This window comes from Cuculus canorus, chromosome 17 (genome assembly GCF_017976375.1).
Source record: "Cuculus canorus isolate bCucCan1 chromosome 17, bCucCan1.pri, whole genome shotgun sequence".
In the NCBI taxonomy this organism is placed as follows: domain Eukaryota; kingdom Metazoa; phylum Chordata; class Aves; order Cuculiformes; family Cuculidae; genus Cuculus; species Cuculus canorus.
Genome location: NC_071417.1, coordinates 7,093,155 through 7,114,117, shown reverse-complemented (window position 1 = coordinate 7,114,117; position 20,963 = coordinate 7,093,155). Strand labels below are relative to the sequence as shown.

At 46.2% G+C, this 20,963-nt stretch overlaps 1 protein-coding gene across 2 annotated transcripts; it reads right to left on the bottom strand.

The window, feature by feature from the left end:
• Positions 1-494: 494 nt before the first annotated feature.
• Positions 495-17,932, bottom strand: SMPD4 (sphingomyelin phosphodiesterase 4). 2 transcript variants are annotated; one of them, XM_054082610.1, is made up of 19 exons: positions 17,781-17,932; positions 17,265-17,351; positions 16,293-16,435; positions 16,068-16,143; positions 15,267-15,375; positions 14,601-14,653; positions 13,874-14,025; positions 12,423-12,555; positions 11,870-11,941; positions 8,374-8,463; positions 5,791-5,936; positions 5,264-5,354; positions 4,227-4,327; positions 3,767-3,930; positions 3,346-3,551; positions 2,565-2,795; positions 1,771-1,902; positions 1,480-1,608; positions 495-1,019 (listed from the first exon to the last, which is right to left on the bottom strand). In XM_054082610.1, exons 1-19 carry the CDS (start codon positions 17,817-17,819, stop codon positions 693-695), a joined length of 2,481 nt encoding a protein of 826 aa, XP_053938585.1. In that variant the 5' UTR covers positions 17,820-17,932; the 3' UTR covers positions 495-692. The 2 variants fall into 2 exon arrangements, with proteins under 2 accessions (XP_053938585.1, XP_053938586.1); XM_054082611.1 differs by lacking the exon at positions 8,374-8,463 and having other exon boundaries at positions 496-1,019.
• Between the last annotated feature and the right edge of the window lie 3,031 nt (positions 17,933-20,963).

The window sequence follows — 20,963 nt, the reverse complement described above, 5'->3', positions numbered from 1 at the left end:
CTATTGTTGCTTTGTTCTGTGGTCAGCAAACAGGGGTACTTGGGAGGCAGGGGAGGGAATGGTAACAGCTCTTCATCCTGGCTCCGACGGTGCTCAGGGAGCTGGAAAACCTGGTCAGGACATTGGCAATGGCATCCACGCAGGGGAGACAGCGGTTTTGCACCACTGCTGTTAATGCCGACTCTTTCCTCAGGGCATAAGAACCAACACCATTTGTAAGGCCTGGTTAGTGCTGGGCTCAGAGCTGCTGCTCCTGCCACCTTATCCCATTTTCTGTTGTTTTTTTCCCCCCATCAGTGCAACTTCCCATCTGTTTCTTAGTGCACTGTGCTTTCTGCTGCCATCATAGCTGCTGTGCTGTAAGCAGGATGTGCAGCTCCTGTAGCCAATTCCTGCTTCAGAACAGTGTAAGAGGCACCAAAACCGCTCTGTGGCATGGGTCATGTTGGTACTGCAAATACCAATGGCACATCATTCCCCCTGCAAAGAAACTTCATTCACTCGTTTCCATAGGAACGCTTTTATAAAAACAGAATTTACAGCGATAATCTCCACAAGACTACATCACGGATTATAAAACTCAATTAACTTTAATATTAAAAAATATTTTAGGAAGATCTGATATGATAATTCAGATAAATGTTATGGATGAGCCTGGGATTGTTACAGGTGTAAAAGCTGAGAGAAGGAAATCAGTGTTCGTGTGGTTTCCAGCGTTCAGAGAAGAAAGTCATGATTACAGCATACAGGAAATACCCGATCAGGATAAGGAATGTGCAACCCACGGGCCCGATGTGGAACCAGGACGCAGTGAAGTAGATCAGCAGCAAAGAGAGGAGAGTCCTGTAGCTGGCCAGAAACCTCAGGCTGAGCCTCGGCCCCCAGTTCTGGCCCATCCTGTCCCTCACCACTGGGCTGCACCTCATTTTCTGTGCCAGCTGGGGGTTGGTAAGGTGATAGCGACAAAGTCTGCCGACAAAATCTTGCCTGGAGCAAAGCGCGTCCATCTGATCAGCAAACTGAGAAAGGAAAGTTAAACGTCAGTGTTTTGCAACTGCTGCCACGAAGGAAGTGGAACTTGTCTTAAAACTTTCTTGATTTCTAGGACGAAGATCAGAGGAAATAAATACCAATATATGCACTTTTCAATAGCAGAGCTGCTTCAGTGCAGACCTGCCTTTCATCTGTCGTACCTGGAGGGAAAAAAAGGACTCCCTTTTTCTCTTCTAGAAATACTCATTCTGAGTGATACTCCCTTTGTTCAGCAAGCATAAAGCAAACATTGAAAATGTTATTAATGTTTTGTGTAGGAAAAGAACTGCTCAAGGGAGAGGAGCAGGCCTGATGCTGTTAGGAAATGCCCATCTCAACCACAGTAAAGGAGACAGAGCAAGAACAAACCAGGTGCCGTATGTGCTGGTGCAGGGAAGAACAGAGATTTGCAGTGGAAAACAGAAAAAGAAGCAATGCTGAACTTACCCTTTCATTCAGTGCTGAGGATAAACGAAACAGGAGGCGGACAAGGGTGGCATTTTCATAGCTTCGGATGGGCTGAAGCTCGGTATCTCCTTGATACTGCACCTCAAATCTACGTAAGCCATTTATGATCTAAAAACAGGAAAATAAATGCCTTCTTGCATAGCTCCCCCCTAAACACCTTTACCGGGCACCTCTCGGCCCCAGTTACTGCATTTCTCTTGATGCAGAAGCACCATTTGTTTTTTTCAACAACAGTCTCTGGTAGCTGTGTTGGAATCTTTCTTCCCTCACCTGGTACCTGCCAAGGGGTGTAAGAATGAGGCCATCCTCACTTTCAATGCAATCGGGAAGCTGTCTTTTTCCATTCTCATCTTGAGCTGTCCCACACTTCATCATCATCTGTGTCAGCTGGGCTTCATTCAGCTATGCAAGAATAAAACAGCTCTCAAGTAAAGCATGTGTTTGATCTCCTACTTCTATTCAACTTCTCTCTCCCTTCACAAACTCCTTAGCAGTGGCAGCCTTTGACAGCCAGCACAGATACAAAAATAACACTTCAGCGAGACATTAGAGAGAGAAAAGCCTCCAGACTCCGATGGTGTTTTCTCTCTCCCTTACTCCTCGAGAGCTGTCAAATACTGTCATCTCTGTATTAGAGTGTGGCTGACAGAAATTAACCTGTTCTTTTTAAGCAAAGGAGCAGCCTAATTCTAGTTCACCTGTTCATCTATTGCTGCAGTTATATCTTCTGTTTTTATAGCTCTTTACATTTAGAATGTTCTGGACTGTTTTTAAAATCGAAGCCACGTCTTGCCTGTTTGTAAACATAACAGGCACAGAAATAGAGGGACAGGTTCGGTATAAACTCTGCAGTCCAAGAGCAGTCGTGAAACAAAGCGGGCTTAATACTGAGAAATGAAGAGCACCTGTTTCCATCTCTATTGAAAGCGGTCAGATAGAGTCAAGCGTAGAAGACGGTTACAACAGAAATTGCTTGCAGGGTCTCTGGGTGGCCCACAAAAAGGAACCCTGACTCCTGCTCACGCTACCCCTCCAGGGAAAGCTTGTAGAGAGATGTTCCGTACCTTAAAGATCTGGCACAAGTATTCCAGCGCCTTCTCTAAATATTCATCTGTTTTTTTGATGCTGTCTTGCCCAATTTCATCCAGGTCATTGCCTGTGTAGGAACCATTCATCTCGGATGATGCGAATCTAAACCACGAGAAGAAGGATGGGCCGGTTGTTTCTGCAGAATGGTCCGATATGGACTTTGCCATCTGTTGCGCCTGACAAATGACTTGAGCCAGTTTTAACACCTAAACCAAACCAAGCCAGAATCAGTGGGGCAAAGCTAACAGATCGATAAGTGTCGATGCATGGACAGACTGTGCCTTGTGAAAACCCCACAAACTCAGCTGGCAGGACACACGCTAAAACTGTCAGTTGTGTTTCCACCAGGACAAAGGTAGCTCTTGGCCACTGAAGCATTTAAGAAACTTCAGTGCTGCTTAGATTTATCACCCTTTTTTCCCTCCTGCTGTTTTTATCTGCCTGGCTGACAGGTACGAATCAGTGCAAGGAATCAGAAGTTGACAGTAAGCACCTTTGAGAGGAAATGCTTGCAACAAACTGCTCCGAGGCAGCGAGCTGCTACATTAACTTCTTAGTTAGCAAAGCACAAGCAGGTTTTTCCAGCTGTGCTGGACTGAGACCCCTCATGTTCCAGCAGTCACCATGGATAAACTGAACTGCACAGCAGGATGGAGTGTGAAGTTTTCCGCTCTGAACTACTCACAATAGGATGCTCAGCATGGAGAAAACACTCATTAAAGCAGAAAGATGGGCGACAAGAACCTTGTTGCTTACCGAATTTCTGACTTCTGCGCCAAACATCTGCTTGTACTGGAAGTCCTGTCCTTCCAGGCTGTAAACATGACTCTTCACCTTAAATGAGGCATCTGTAATAGTTTGAGGCCACGAGGAAAAGAAGGTCCCACCAAGCGTGGGAGTCATAAAAATCCGGTGTTGCCGATGGGGAATACCAAGTTCTGGCTCCAGGAATAACTGTTCTCCTAGAGTTTGAGAAAATCAGTGAAGATGCTTACACTGTACTCCTGGTTAAACCAACATGACAAAGAGTAGTGAAGAGACACAGACTTCTGGATGACAGAACAACACGCAAAATGGGAGAGTAAGGCTACTGGTCTTAGTGCTGCTGGGGGTGGGTGGAGCCATGGTGAAGCAAGATTGAGGCAGGAGAGTGTAAGATGGCAAAACACCCATTTACCTTTCAAGATCATTTCAGCGAGATTGGGCTGAGCAAAGACCTTGGCCACGCGGAACACCATGAGGGCATTTTTGGGACTGCCCAGGTCTGTTCGAAGAGCTCTGTTCAGGAATCCTACAAACAACTTCGTATACATGAGCAAGTTTTCTTGAACAAAGGAAGCCCTGTCAGAGAGAGCACAGGATTTGTGAGCTCAGCTGTTGATGTAATCGTTATTGTCGTTGCCAGAGGAGTAACTAAAGAAATGTTTTATATCTCTGGAAGGATGGTCTGTTTGCACTGAGACAGAAGAACCCTCCTCTCAACACAAAAGCTTGTGTTTTAACCACTCATCTCTGATCTTGTACGGAAGCTGTTTCAGGTTGGTGGATAGTTCCTGAAATCCTCCTACCCCCCAGAGCTCTGGCTCCGCACAAACCCTTTCTTGGCTGAGGTTACTCGCAGCCACGTTCCTGCTTACCATTTCTCTGAAACGCTGCGAGGAAAGGGCTCTGTGCTTTGGGGTGGCTTCTCTGGAGCATATCTCCACGGCTGCAAGTAACTTAACCACATCTCGAGAACCTAAGCAAGACCACACACAAAACCGCCGGGGTGTCAATGCTTTTGGGAAAGGAAGACAGAGGGGTTTTTTGTTTCCTTCTTTTAAACCTAGTGACTATTATCCTACTGACACAGACAAGTTTTTAGGACTAAAGCTCTCCCTAGTGATCTGAAAACTGAAAAAAAAATAAGTGCATGTTCTTTAGGGCCAATCTGTGTTTGCTCAAACAGCTTCTACAAGGCAATAAAACAGTCAGTGGCTCCACTTAATGGCCCTGACAGCACACGGAGCCTCTGCTGAAGTAAGCAAGATGCTACATCAGCCATCCCTTCAGCACTTGTGCCCTCCATAGATGCACCTGCACTCTGTGGAACCGCAGCACAGTCCTGACTGCACTGGGGCCAAGGAGAGCTCACTGTGGCCTCCTTAAGCTTGTCTGACATTTTGCCTTCCATGCTCATACCTCACACATTGTGAGAGAGCTCAGTTTAAGTCTGGTCTGCTACATTCTGCAATTTCAAACTTCCACATTAATTACACAGTCACGGTCTGACAGATTTCTTTTCCTGCTTGCAGGAAGCGGCGTTTGCAGTACTGTGTTATCAGAAATTAGTATCATATTACTTTTGTTTATGACCTGTCATGTCATCTAAGATATTAAGAAATTAGGAATATAAGAACACATCTGTTTTAAGAGTAACATCTGCTTCTTTTCAAGTCAACAGCCATGTTTAGTGTCAGGAAAATCAGCCAACAAACTTAAGTAACTCTCATCAAGATCTGTTCAACTTCCTTCTTATGTCCAGCTGGCATTTGGTCTTGCATTTAGTCTCTAACACTAAATGTATGTGCTGTATAAAGGATTTCACTGCTCTAGACAAGATTTAAAGACCAAGAAATAGCTGCTGAACTCCAACAACTCATGACTAGTTCTGCTGAGAGAAGCGGGTACGTACTGCCCGGAAAGAGGCATCCAGGGGCCAGTGGCCAAAGCAGTGCTGCAGGAAGATATAGAGTTTCTCCTGGACAAACCGAGGAATCACAACCCTGCAAACAGATTCAAAGACAGTCACATGTAAACCAGCAGCAAGTTTGAAAAACAACAAACCAACCAACCTACGACCCGACACGCTTCCAAAAATGCAAATACAGAAAGGACTGGCCCAAACTCGTTCTTCCTTAACTAGAACTAGTTCTGGCCATTGAATTTCAACTCAAACACATAAATTCTCCACCAGCCCTGGCCAGAATCCTCTGGCAGCATTTTATTTGCTCTGACTTGTGCCAAGATACAGACTTGCGCAATAGCCGGATACCTCCATCTTGTAGATGTGAGGAACAGAACCCATTAGCTCTCACGTACTTTTAATACGGTACTTGTGTATTCAGCCATCAAAACAACAGAATTCAGCCTCTCGGTGAAAGCAGAGCCTTCCCAGGAGCAGCCCCATGTGCTTCAGAGACAGGCTGCTCCCACGCGTACCTCTTAAACTCCTCGAGTGGGCTGGCTGTGTGGGAGTGGGCTGAAGGGGACAGAGGCTCTGGCTTCAAGCTGTTGCTGAAAGCATGCAGGTGTTTCACAAGCAGTCTTACCACCAGCACGTGCTCTTCGGTGGGCTTAAACGATTCCTAGATTCAAAGCAAAAGACAGGAAGATAATGAGCATCATATGCTAATGGTCACAATCCAGGAAAATCATATTCTTAGATCAAGTAAATCTCCCTTCCTTCTGGGTTCTTGGCTATAGTTTGATGCCACCTGATTATAGACAGACTTGTTCCCCAGGACAAGCTGCATCAATTCTGCCATTGATTTGCTAAGAAACACCGGCGTATTTTTGACAGTGTGATTATAAGAAAAGGTACCTTACAGTACTCTGCTCTGAATTTCGGGCTAGCATTAAAGAACAGAACCACTTCTAGATTTCGATTCAGCCCTTTCTGAGAAAAGAATGTTTGACCTTTCGTTATGGTTATAAGCTCATTGCTGTGGACAACACAACAGATCCAGATCCTTTGTTTATGCTCTCGGCTGGCTTCACCCAGTTCCCCTTCCTATGCTGGCACTCATCTGCCTCACTAGAAAGAAGTCCTAGAAGGAGTTGTGTTAGGAATAGGAGCTGCTTTAAGTCCTGGGTGGTCCTGTGACTTTTGGCATTGTTACGGGTAGCCTGGGTGGGCGCAGGAGTGGTGCTGAGCCACAGTGGTGTTCCCGATGTGTAACAGTATCGGGGTACGATGCAGCAGGAGATGCAGTTCTCCTGCGCTCGCAGCCCCAGCACTGCTCTGTGCAGAACCTGAGGACAAGGCACTCACTGCTTTGCTCCTGTAACCTACTCAATGAGTACTGAACTCATCTCAGTCCACTGCTGATGATAGATTGTAAGATATCATTTGTATTTGAGTTTCACAGCTCCCACATTTCTCAGGAGTTGAGAAGAATGTACCTAAAAGCACAGCTACAGCTGCAAGTACAATGGAATGTGCTGGAAGGGTGTGTTAGGCAGTAGCTGCAGGATGTGTCCCAGATGCCCAACGCAGCCATGCTGGGTAAGATGTTCTAGGGGACTGGCAGGCATTTTTATACAAAAAGCTGCTGCTTAACTCTATTCAACAGTATTTCCAATGCGGGGCAGGCTGGTGGCTGTGCGTGTCCTTTTCTCTGCAACACCCAAGGCAAAGCCTTACCATCTCTCAAGATTTTTAATGCACTGTAAAGTTCACTCCAGGAAAAGATTCAAGGCTTGATGTCACGTAGCACAGCCCAATCTGAGACTCCTCTCAGAGAGAGCATGGTCTGTTCTCAGCTCTAAGGGAGCCTGCTCTCATGTCCTTGACAGCATCTCTAAGTCTATGTTTCCAGAATCCTGAGAAGAGTTTGTGCAAAAGGGCAGAAACCTGAGAAAATACTTGGTCCTGGGGTTTGGATCAAGATTTCCAAAAGCAACTGGAGAGGTTGAGCACACTGTAGCTGGGTTGGAGAGGCTGGGTACCCTGCCTCCAAGAAGCTGTAATTGTCAAAAATATTTCGGCTCCCTTGACAGAGCCTTTGGAACTTCCAGCCCCACCGGTACCACTGTTTAAATGCATCATTCCAGGCGACGCTACTCTTCTTTTCACGTAGCAATTATAATTCCCTCTTGACCTGGCTCAGCCCCATCACCAACACCACGGTTCCTCACAAGTGTTTTTGTCGTTAAACCTCAGCTTAGAGGATGCCTGCATACCGTTCTCTTCTTAACACAGTATTTAGATAAACATAATAGTAGAGATTTGAAGACAAGCAGTAGTTCCCATTTCCCTTTCTAAGCAGAACCTTGAGATTTCATAGCACTTTATTTTTAATAAAGGATTAAATGGCAGGAAAGTTCCCTGTAGCACTAACAACCTTTGTAGTCTAAAAGCAGCTTTGGAGCACATCTATTCAGCCCTCCCTGTTCCCACAGGGAAGACCCAATGAATAAAGGGCTGAAGTAGGGAAAGAAGGATCAGCAATCTGTTCCAATAGGAATGTTTTTGCATGCACACTTTCCGCACAATCTGCAAACGTACCGCTCGTGCTTCTGCAAAATTGGGCAGCCGAGTTCTTGCTCCCGTGACAGGTTTAGTATAGCCAATAGCTTTTCACGGGCTAAAGAAAGGTAGACGTTACCTACCTTAATTTTAGGTGAGAGCCATGCAAATTCTGATCTTCTCTTCCACGCAAAGTTTGATTAAATGACTCGTGTGCAAGAGGCAGGAATCTGCCATCGGTGAAGCCAGCTTTGGTGTCAAAACATGTTAGTACAGCTGAAAAGCCTGTGCCTACAATGCATTACGGGAAGGCCTCTCTAAAAACAGAGTTCATGGGCAGTCCTTGCAACACGCTAGATTTTGACCTTTGCTGACACCTCTCAGCACCCATTTTTGCTGAGAATTCAGTGAATGCCCACGCAGTGTTCTCAATCAAGCAGTAAACCCGCCCCTCAGCAGGAAAAGCCGCTGTGCAGCCAGCACTCATACACTTTGCAGATTATATGGTGGAACAAGATATTTCAAAAGGAAACAAAATGAAAAGATGGTAATACTTGGTATGCGTGGAGGGCCTGGTAGCTGGATTGGGCAGGACTACCGTGGTGTTTACTGGAGATACTGAGTCGGTAGTGGAGAACCTCCAGCTGAGACAACAGAAACAAAAAGGAAGGGGGGGAGGGGGAAAAAGGAGAGAAGAGAGCAAGAGAAAAAAAAAAGTGAGAATGAGCCCAAGGAAGGAGGGTGGGGGGGGGGAAATGAACATCACAAATACAGTCAGGGACAACATCTCACAACACAACTGCAGCCACAGTATCCTCCTCTTTCTGGTGTTCAGGAGATGGATTCCGCAGTGTTTCATTTCCTTTATCAGCTTGGAAATAGAACAGGTTTCAAAAAGTGGAACTGTAAAGGGCTATGGCTGTTCTCTTTGCTGTGCTCAGAGCACACGTTGTTAAGAGATCTGGCACTTTTGCCAAATTAACTCCCCTTTTCAGGAGTTACCTGACCCACAGCAACAAGGGCTCACACACCATAAGTGTGTTTTATTAAATAATGGAGTAAAAGCATTAGATAGTCTGCAAGATTTTTCAATACTAGTTTGAAACCTTTGCCACCTCTCCTTGTGCTGCTGGAGGAGCAGGGGCTGCATACTGGGAAGAAACTCCCATAGGCACTTTCTTCTTCCCAAGGAACAGGAAGAAAAAAAGTTTGGCTTTTTATAATCACTGTAAGCCTGGCCAGTAAGCTTCCAGTTTAGAGAAATCCTCTGCCTTCTCTCTCTACTTCAAGGCCATTTGGGGAAGATGCAGGTCTTGTGAATTAATTCCTCAAAAGAGGGAATTACTTTTACCATTAGGGAAACAGCATGTGTCTAAAAACAGAAAGGACCTATGCTGATGGAAAAGGCTTCTCGCCTTAACACGGAGATCCCTGCAAGCCTCAGCCAGAGCTCTTGAACAAGTAAGGTAAAGAGGATGTTTTGACAATGTAATGGTGAAGAGGATACTGCAGCGACAGTGACACACGTGTATGAATTAATGAGAAAACATAAAACAAAAAATGTACACCCCAGAGATCCCGATGATCCCAGGCCAGCCTCTAAACCAACTCTCCAGGTGACACCTCTGCTGCCTTGAAGAGCCCTACCCCATCCTTGCTACTGCCAGGTTGGTATCGATTAGTTTTACAGTCTCAGAGGGGCAGGATTGTTCCTGCCAGCTCAGACACATCGTTTGCTTCACCATCGACTCCCCTGCTGCATCGGCAAGAGCCTGTAGTCTCAGGGGTGCTCCATACACAGGGCTGGGGTCTGTGGCACCCGGCATCGGAAGGTCAGGAAGCATTACAGTTTTATCAAACAACTGCTTTATAAGGGTCCATTATGATTACAACAAAAGGGAATAAGAAAAGAGATGCTGCGCGCTTGAGCTCAGGATCACTGAGAAAGACAAAGCAAACAGGCAATGTAAAAGAATGGGAAAATAGTTGAATTACTGGGGAAAACAGTGAAACTCAGCAATGCAAATAGTGTCAACCTCGGGTTCACACCAGACTCAGAAAGAATTAAAAGCAGCACAGCAGAGAAGAAGTATGCATACATCTTCTTAAAAGAAATTATTCACTATTTGTTCCCATTCCACCACCTTCTACTTGTACAGAGAGGTCTGTGATGGCATTAGCAAGGTTTAAGGAAAACCCAGCATCCCTTCAGGCACTTCACAGGATGGTTACCTCTCTGGGGTCTGGCTTGGACCATCAGAGCAAACAAGCTGAGGAGCCTCATCCCACCTTCCAATACAGGGATGCGGCCATTTCAGGACACTGGTGGCCAAACAGGTCTAGACCCAGGGATGGATGGTCTCTAATTCCCCTCCTCCCAAATGCACAGCAAGCTAAAGAATCAAGGGAACCTGCATAGTTATTCATGATTTTAAGAATAAGATTTAGGGTGAGCTTGGGTTTCCAGTCAAGCCCCTTAATCCCTCTTATGTTCAGACAAACCTTGCATTTCTGCCAATTCACCTGATGCAGACTGTTCTCCTTCAGTCCACGCCAAGACCATCTACAAAGCTAAGCATCACAGGCTTCTCACCAGTCCTGTCTCTGAGGAAGCTCTCCTCAGTCCTGCAGGAGGGATCCTTTGTTAATTTATGGATGTCATGGGTAATTCCAGTCCCCTGCTTGGGTGTCCAACCCGAGAGTGAAGGCTTCCTTTTTACATGCCCGTGATTACTTCCCATCAGAGATGAATCTAAAATACCATCAGAGAATTATGGTCTCAGGCTGTGGCTCAACACAGCTTGTGGAGGATCCTGAAGTGATGATTTCAGAGAATTTAAGCTCTCCAGAGCCCATATTCAACCACAACACTGACAGCCACTCCCTGCAACTGCTGCTCCCTACTGCTAGAAGAGGGCATTTGAAACACACAGTGTGAACGGAGGAGAGAAGTTTGAAGCAATCGTTGTTCCTGGCCTAAGCACAGCGCTTGATGCACAGAGACTGGACAGACAGACAGAGCACAAGTACTTCAAGCCAAGCCTTTCCACCACAGGTGCACAGCCATGCTGCTGGGAGCCCCAAGTGGAGACTTTGGAACATCACGAGTTTGCATTTTGGCCTCAACTTTAATAGACAAAACTCATCACACTTCAGATCTCCAATGCTTTTCCCCAGCAAAATATGAATACATTTGCTATTTTATAGCCTGAGGAGTGAAACATCAGAATTTCAGTCAAGTCTTGTATTGATCTTTCCCACAGAAATAAATCCTGAGCAGCTTTCACAGAAGGACAGAGAAATAATATAAGTCCCACTGTGAGCCAGAGGGAATTCAGAAGATGAGCATTTTCTCTTTCAAATTCCCTTTACATTGATAATTACTCTGATCTCAGCCTTCCCAGCACTTACCTAGTTTTTACATGCAGGAATTTGTTACTGAACAGCCACAAACTGCTTAGAGCTGCACGTTATCTGAGCAGCAGCTTGTGACACTCTGAACTCTGCAGCTGCAGAACGGCTTCTGACACCACGATGGTTGGAATAAGAAACAGCAAAAATACCTTCTTCACTTAACACTGAGGGCAGTTTAGGAAGATTTCCTCTTTAAATTTGAATTTATGCTATGCTAAAAAATGATTACAGATCTTAGAAATCAGTAATTAGTATTTCAGTTGCTCTCACTGCCAGAAATCAATTGTAGCCATTTTCAGCAGCCGTGTTGCTCCAGGGGGATCTAACACTATGGTTCTATAGTGGCACCCTTCTTGTCGCTAGTAGTTCAATTATCGTTGTTCAGATTGTTGCGACCATTCCACAAACTTGTCTTTTACAAAAACAAAACCAAACCAACACAACTTCCGCAATGAGGGCAGATCTGGATGGCACACTTACTCACACCAGTCTCGATAGCTGGATCAGCAGTTCTGACACACAGAACTACTCAGGTGAGTTCTTTCTTTCCTTTTGACCAATACACCAAACAAAATTCTCCACAAGACAAGAGCTCAACCATCAGGTGATGCTCACGAAGGAAGCACAAACTATTACCTTGACGTGAGGGGACTGCATTTTCTGGTACATTTCCAGTGAGTAATGATGGAGCCACATTTCAACAAAGATCTGCAAAACAAATATTTTCTCAGCTAGGGAAAGAGAAATAACCCAGGACTCGTCATCGCAAAATAGGTATCAGGGAAGACCATATGGTAGAATTGGAAAACTAAGCTGTCCCGGTGAATAGACAGGCACCCATGGAGGGGTTAACGTCAAAGTGAATGATAGAGCTGACAGACTGGGCATAGAAAAGATTGAAAAACAAAAAAACCTCAGGTTTAGAAACTTTTCTGGTAGAAATTACTCACATGCTTGAGATCAGCTGTTAGACATATGGTCTAAAACCAGATTTTAAGTGCCTTTCTAAACTACAACTTAACAGTTTCACCATGGTTCTTAGTTTCACTAACAGAAAACATCAGCTGCCCTGCTCAATTCCAAAACCAAGCTAAAGCAAAGTGGTGTGAATGCCTCTGGCTTCAAAAGAGACATCTCAGTTATCAGCAAGAAATGTTGTGTAGTGTTTTCCCCCTTAAACCCCAGTGACCTGCAGCAGTGTTTCCGATCTCCAGATCTCTTGGGAAGCAGGGTCAGCATTGACGGAGGGCTGATGGGCGATGTGCCGCTTCAGCAGGCTGGTGTGGTGCATGCCATAGGACGTGAAGGGCACTGCTGGAGACCTGCGGACACGGACAAACGGAAACGCTGGCTTCAGTCAGCTTCAGTGCGGGGAAACAGAGCATTGCTTTTAATCACCAGCTTACAAACTGCAAAACACTTGTTATGAAGTAAAACTGCATGGTTGATCACTCATTTCAAACCTCTGCAATGTATTACAGTTACTCATCACTAACTAACCAAATATTACATCACTGTTCACGTTGCATGGAATTAGCATTATACAGACCTGACGTTGTGTTCAATATGTGTTTTTCACTTTTTCCTGTGCAATTTGCTTTCCTTCACTCTGCCTTCCACATTCATAATTCACCTGATCTGTAATTTCCTGGCTATGCACTCAACCGACCACGGAAACCAATTTTTGAAGTGTATTGAAGATGCAAGTATATAAAATACAATGGCTAATGATTTTTACATTTGTATAAAATTGCTAACATCGATAATATTTTATAAATTTAAGGAGCAAAACCAGTTTTGAAAAGGCAGGCTTCACAGAGCCCTCATAGAGAACGACACCTGGGTGTTTGTGCTGGAGAATTTTCACCTCAGCCTCGTGAGTTTGTTTTTATGCCATTACCACGCAGACGTACAGCACTTCGAGTGTTGAAAAATCCACTTCCTTCATCATCTTCCTTCCATTTGTGACTAAATACCGTGATCTATTAGCATGCAAAAAGTCACCTGAAATGCAGTCACTCATATGATTTGATCACTAATGTGTGTCTTGGTCTTTTCTATCAGGAAGTTAAAGAAACCCAAGAGCACCACCAGCCTGCACCAACACCACAGACGTGGACCTGGCACAGCCATCTCCAACTGCAAAATGGGTAAGGAGAGCATTAAACAATTAAGTATGACAACCAACCTCAGAACTGCAACAAAATGACCACCTGACAGGTTGTTTGGCTTTACAGCCGCATTAACAAAAGCAGTAAATTTCATTAACAGCAGTTATTGCCACTACCAGCTTTCCCACACACCATACGCATCTGGAGATGGTAAAAACTGCTGCCACGTACAGTCAGATCTGTCCTACTCCAACTGCAGGGCACAAGACAACCAAAGCTGCTGGAGTGATGAATTTTTGTTGCTTGTACATGCCTTTTCTGCTCCATTAATAGCTACCTTTCAGACTTCAAACAAAACCTTTATGGTAAAATTAAGTGAATGTAAATCTATAATATTTTTTTAATTATATAATAAGCATATGCAGATCATAAAGAGCGGAGGCATTTCTCGCTTGTTAGAGACTTTGTTCCAACAGGACATATTTTGTAGACACTGTTCCCACACTGCCTCTGGCGCTGTGGTCATTACCTGGGAGTTGGGGAAGGGATGGCTCCTCCAGGGTTTGAAGAAGGTGGAGGAAGGACACTTCCTTCGGTGGGCAGGAAACACTTCAGGTACGTGTCCACCAAGACGAAATAAGCACTGTTGGAAGGGCTGACATGATGGGTCACGGGTGAGTTCTGCAACAGATGCACAGGACACACCCAGAGCTCCACACTGTTCCTTTAGGGCACTGCTGGGAAGCATCTGCCACACAGCTGGACTCAGCCAGTACAAACCAGCAGAAGCCCAGTGGCTATAAAAGGGGAACTGACAACAAAGGTGCTTTGGAGTGAAGGTGAAGAGCAAACTGCAAGAGAACTGTTCCTGTAGCAGCTGTTGTAACCACGTATGAGAAGTGCACAGCGTTAGACAGCACAGGTAACAGGAAGAGGAACCAACCAACCAGACACCACAGTACAAAGCTGTGGTTGCGACTCTGTAAAAGGTGTTATGCGACAGAGGGGCAGCAAAGCAGCTGGAATCCACTGCCTGCTCCCTGCTGGAATGTTGGACAAATTGCTTACTGCTATATCTAAGGTGGGCATTTTGTTTGTTATCCAGTCTTACATCATCAGTTGAACTAAAGCAACAACACGTGCTAGAAGCACAGATAAAGCTGCTGTTAACCCAGCTGTTTGCCGTCTGGGAAGCTCTCGGCATTGGGAAGAAAGGCTAGCATCACTGCAAGGGAAAAGCTGCGAAAGGTGCTTACCTTCTGTGTAATCAAACTAATCGCAAAGTAAAACATGTAATATTCAAATGGATCTGGAAGAACGGAGTCAAGGATCAGGTAATAAACCCCAGGTGCAGCTGTTGGGTATCTGGGGATGCTGACTAGATACTGAATGTTTATTTTGTCCATGCTAAATTAACTTGCTTGAGCTTAACAGCAAACTCTGCTTTGCCTTCTTGCTTTCCAGCTGACTTAAACATGGGTAACTGAGGTTTTTCTCTGTGTAGCAAGGCGTGTTTGCATTACTCTTAGCACATTTGACTCTTTCAAACTGAAGCCAGTGCAGCTGAAGTGAGACTGCTCCCAACAAGCAATGGCTGCAAAGTTACCGTGCCCTTTTTCTGCTATGTCACATAAACTACGAGTAGTTGTGAAAACAGAAATTGTGAAATACAGGCTCTACTGAAATCATTGGGATTTTGTTGCCGACTTGAATAAAGCCAGAAATCCCCCTGCTCACTCCAAGGATTTATAAGAGGAAGACAAATTTGTTTTTCATTGTAATTTAAACATTTCTAATCAGCCCAAATTCCTCAGCACGACCATTTTTTACCATAGACTCAGAATAAATACAAAACAGAAATGCCTGTGATCGCTGTAGTACATATTTAAAAGGTATTAAATATCCAACTATTGAAAGGATACTAAGAGCCAAATTCAAACCCAAACCACCAGATGAAGGAAACTGGACTTTGTTGTGGTATAAAGAGCACTCTGGCAGGACTTGCTCTTGTATTGAAGCCTTCACAGGGCCCTGAAAGACAGAAACACTAAATATGAACCTGGCTGCCCAGTGTACTTGCAGAGGATGTTTTCAGATAGTGAAGCTCTGCTGCATTCCAGTGTTCCGGGATGATATCCACATCCAGCTCAGTAGGATTATACTGCATTGCAGTAGTTTCTGTGTGAATGCATACTCTTTAGGTAACTGTCAACTTCCCCCCTGAAAATGAGTGTTCGGTATAAGAACAAAATATGAGCCCTCACAAAGACTTTTCCAACCGGAGTGGGAGTAGCAGAAGGCTGGTGTTCACCTGATGGTTTTGCAAGGGTCACTGAGCTGTGGGCCAGCATTTACTGTACACCTAAATGATGCTTCCTTTTGTGAAAGGCTGTAGAACTACCTGAATCCATTTCTAGATGGCAGCGAGCTGGTAGCAATGGAAGCAAGATAGTGAAACAACACTGCAGATAAACACTTTCTCTGGGGACAGGATAAGAATCACAGCACAAACATCAGGCTGCTGACCACCGCTACCTCCTGCAAAGTTTACGGCTGGAAACTCTTCTCCTTTGTTAAATGGTTAAAAAAACAGGTACGCTCCAAACTGGCAGCACTGAGGCCACAGCTTGGCCTATATTGAACCGTACATATAAAGTGCATGTAAAGTTATCATAGCTTTAACAACTGCATTCTTATCTTAACAGATTTTTTCAGTTACTCACTGGAAGATATGAGACTGGGAAATCATATCTGTACTCTTCTGCTTGAAGTTTGTAAACCAGCTTCATCATTGGGCCACTGCAAACAAGCACCAGAAAGAAAATCCAGGGTAAGTACCCTCTCTGTTTCAATTTTGTGAGCTTGCATTTGCATAACGGAAAAAGCTCCAACAGTGGTTATTTGTTCACTGTTCGTTTTTTAATCTGTGCTGAAATGAATGAGTTTACCTGGGCTCCAAGAAATCCAAAGCCACAGAATATTCAGTAGGATTTGTTCTTCCTTGCAGACAGCGAAGATTCCAGCCTACGATGATGCCATCCAAGCTACCAAAAATGCTCTCCACCAGCCATGGGAAGATACCATGTAATTCCTTTAAGGAAAACAGACACAAATAGTTAATGTGTACAGTTTCTCGAACAATCTCTGTTGCACGTACTAGAATGCACAAAGATGTCACCTGCCAGCTATTTCTGACTGCTCCCAGGCTATCACTGGACACAGATTTCAGTCAAAAAAATGTATAGTAACTACTGGAAATTTATGCTGATTCTGCTAAAATTCCAATGATGCTCATCAGCATCCCATGGAATTATTTCTCGCCTTTTAGAAAAGTTTTCCTCATAAATTGAGGCTGAAAAGTATTAACAAAGTGCTACCAAACAAAACGATGTTTTAACGACTAGAAAAGGTTTTTAACTCTTAGGAAACACTGCCAGGTAAGGCAGTGGTAAGGCTTGGTAAGGCTTGTTCAGCCTGGAGAAGAGAAGGCTCCGAGGAGACCATAGATCAGCCTACCAGTCCTGAAAGGCGCTCCAGGAAAGCTGGGGAGGGGCTCTTGATCAGGGAGTGCAGGGAGAGGATGAGGAACAGTTTTGAGCTAAAAGAGGGTAGATTGAAATGAGATCTTAGGGAGAAATGTTTTGCTGTGAGGGTGGGGAGGCCCTAGTCCAGATTGCCCAGAGCAGTGGTGGCTGCCCCATCCCTGGAGGTGTTCAAGGCCAGGTTGGATGGGGCTTGGAGCCCCTGATTCAGTGGGAGGTGTCCCTGCCCATGGCAGGGGGTGGAACAGCCTGGGCTTTGAGGTCTCTTCCAACCCAAACCATTCTGTGATTCTCAAAGCAATAGGAACACAGGAACAGCAATGAAAACCCAGCAGATTCGCCTGGGCCGCGCTGGGCTGAGCAGCTGAACGGGCTCACCTTGGCGGGAAACTCCTCGATCACTGTTTCCAGATCGTGGCACCTCTGAACAAAGGGTTTGTTTATGCAGTCTGCCTTCAGCGTGGCCTGGGACAAACAGAGGGGAAATCGGGTCACCGCTGCTGGACAGGACAACCTTTACCACGGCCACGATGGGAAAATCCCCTTACGGTGCCGCTCCTCTGGCACTGCATCCCTGCTGGTGCGGCTGGAGCTACGCTGACCGACAGACGGACAGGAGAGCTGACAGACAACAGGACACCTGAGCCCGAACGCGATAGGGTGAGAGGGGACGGGACGAGAGAGAGCAAAAGGAAAGGGGACGGGGTTAAAGGGGACGGAACAGGAGGAAAGGGGATGAAATGAAAGGGAAGGGGATGGGAAGAAAGAAAGGGGGGTGGGGGCCCAAGGAGGGGGGGAGGAAAGTGGGCCCAAGGGGGGAGGGAAACGGGGGCGACCCAACCCCGCCGCTCGCACAGCCCGGCCCCATGGGTCGCTGCAGCGCCTCGCACCCACCAGCAGGAAGCTGGGTTGCTGCAGGTGCGGGCCGGCCATGCCGCCTCTGCCGGGGCCGCACAAGAAGGAACGGGAAAGGCGGCGATCGCTCCCCGGCTGGACCCGGGCCGGCGCCTCCCGCGCTTGGCGCGCGCCGCTTACGTCACCGCCCGCGCGACGCTTCGACCACGCCCCCAGGGGCAGGCCCTGAGGGCGGGCCCCGCTCCTTCATGCCGTGTCCCAAAGCCACGCCCCCTCTCGGAACAACGCCCCTTCAAGCCACGCCTCCTCCCCAGACCACGGCCCCTTACAGAGATCACTCCTCTCCCCCAGACCACGCCCCCTTACAGACCACTCCCCCAACCGTACATCTATTGGGCCACGCCCTCTCAGGCCCCGCCCCCGTCCCCCAACAGCCACGCTCCTGCGCGTGAGGGGTCGGTAGGCGTTGCGCTGGGCCGGTCCCGTGGGGGAGTTGGAGCCGCAGCTGTGTGAAAGGGCCAGAAACGCCTACAGGAAAGCTTGGGAGGGGCCGCTGGGCGGGGAGTGGGCTGAGGGGAATGGTTTTCTGCTGAAAGAGGGGAGGCTGAGATGAGGTCTGAGGCAGAAATGTTTTGCTGTGCGGGTGGGGACGCCCCGGCCCGGGGTGCCCAGAGCAGGGGTGGCTGCCCCATCCCTGTGTTTTGCGGAATCAAACTCTATAACCCAAAGTGAATTATAAAGCAGGTACGTGTTGTATTTCGCTGTGGGTGCAATGGAGAGAAGCTCTGCCCAACACACACACTGTGTAACTTAAGGAACAGCTACTTATAGTGTAAAGACATGCATAGTTATAAGCGCCTACTACCTATTCATAACCTTTAGCTTCGTATTATAATTAGTTCTGGAAGGATCTCTCCACTCTCGCGCCTGGTGGTTGTGGGCCGGGGTCTCAGGAATGAAGTCAATTGTCTTCCTCAGGATGAACTTTTGTTTTTCCTTGAACTGTGTGCAGGCCCTCTGGACTCTTGGCATTTCTCCGAACCACAAAGTAGGATTAAAATAGCTTTTATTCGAGACTGCTGATATTTACATTCCTGTCTTCTCCTTATCAGTAGGATTCTGCATACTGGCTCTCCTTATTAGCTTTCAAGGCCTCTGCTAATTAGCGCTGCAAACCTAGCCCTTCCTCCATGTGGTGTGGTTTACAATAAACTAAGCTTCTTCTAAGTTGCTTAAAATTCTACATTTTCTATGTTTACCTATCGCCTGGAGGGGTTCCAGGCCAGTCTGTATGACGCTTGGAGCCCTTGATCCAGTGGGAGGTGTCCCTGCCCATGGCAGGGGGTGGGACTGGATGGGCTGTGAGGTCCCTTCCGACCCAAACCATTCTAGGGTTCTATGAAAAGCTCATCAAAAATGAGGCAGCTGAAGACTGTTAGAAATGAGAGCTGCACACAGCTGAGCTATAGGAACTGTAATTACACATGTTTAGGAAAAACGCTTTCACATGGGACACTGACGGGCTGCCCAGGGAGGGGGCTGAGTCACCATGCCTGGAGATATTTAAAAGACAGGTAGCCGAGGTGCTAAGGGATGTTATTTAGTGGCAGATAGGAATGGTTGGACTTGATGATCTAAGAGGTCTTTTCCAACCTAGTGAAGCTATGATTTCCAAGGAAGAAAGATAGTCATAGAATCATAGAATAGTTTGGGTTGGAAGGGCCATGCCAGGTTGGAGAAAGCGGTCCATCATCTCAGTCACCTACTGTGCTCATGATTTTATCACCTCAGGCTTTAATAGTTTTATGTGTACTGTGAGACCTAAGTATGGATTCACAGCATCAATGGTTTGTGTCAGAAGATACCTCAAAGCCCATCCAGTCCCACCCCCTGCCATGGGCAGGGACATTTCCCACTGATTAGGCTGCTCAAAACCCCATCCCACCTGGCCTTGAACATGTCCAGGTGTGGGGAATCTGCCAGTTTTCTGGGTAACCTGGGCCACTGCCTCACTACCCCCACAGTAAACATCTTCCGAAGACCTCTTTCAGCTGAAAACAATTGTCTCTCATCCTATCCCTATTCTCCCGGCTCAAGAGCCCCTCCCCAGCTTTCCTGGAGCCCCTTTCAGTACTGGAGGCTGCTGTAAGGTCTCATCACAGCCTTCCCTTCTCCAGACAAAACAATCTGAACTTTCTTAGCCTGTCTTCGTATGGGAGATGCTCCAGCCCTCGGATCATCTTTGTGGTCTCCTCTGGATATGCTCCAACAGCTCCGCGTCCTTCCTATGCTGAGGACTCCAGAACTAGATGCAGGACTCTGTTAAGATCTCACGAGAGTGGAGCAGAGGGGCAGGATCTGTTCCCTCACCCTGCTGGTCACATTTCTGGATGCAGTGGGTTTTCTGGGCTGCAAGATGATACATCTAATTGCCAAGTGCTAATTTGTTTGCAAGAAAAATAGATGGGCAGGAAATCCTGGTGCTCGGTTTTTTAAAAATTGGGAATTTTGGGGAAATTCCATAAAACCAGAAGAAGGTCGTTGTTGTGCCAGTATCAAAAGAGAGACTTCCAGTCAGAGGTCTAGAAAAGAATAATTAATTTTATAAAGTGCCAAAGACATTTGTATAAGTAACATGTGATTAACATCAGCAAATGTGATTACAGAAAGTAATCTGCCTAGACAAATGCAGGTTTGATTGTGACAGGAGTTACAGACTACGTCAGATATGATCATTGTGGGTAAAATGCAGATTTTCTTGATGATTTGGGTTGTTTTCTTTGAGGAATCATTGAGGGAAATGGTCTGGGTCAGGTTGTGTGGGAGGTCAGACAAAATGATGTGTCCTCACTGCTGTCATTAACAGTGGGACAAAGAGGGAAATGTTGTGTTGGACAGAACAACAGAGAGGTTCCTTTTTTAAAGTCAGCTCTGACCCTGTTTGGAAGGATTATTTACCAGTGTAAAATGAGTCAGTGTTTACATAAATGTTTGCAGGATCAGAAGTAAAAATGTTACACTACTTCCTGGTTTTGACACTCGTGTCCACTCCAATTTGGTTTTCCCAAGCTGGATCCCTAAACTGATTCCTGATCTTGGTGGTGAGAAGGGCAGGTAGCAGCTCCAGTGGCAGTGGAGCGATCCAGTTCCTGGCTACTGAAAAGGCAAATTAACAGTTTACCAGACAGTCCTGTTTGGAATTCTGCCAGGCAATTAATCTGC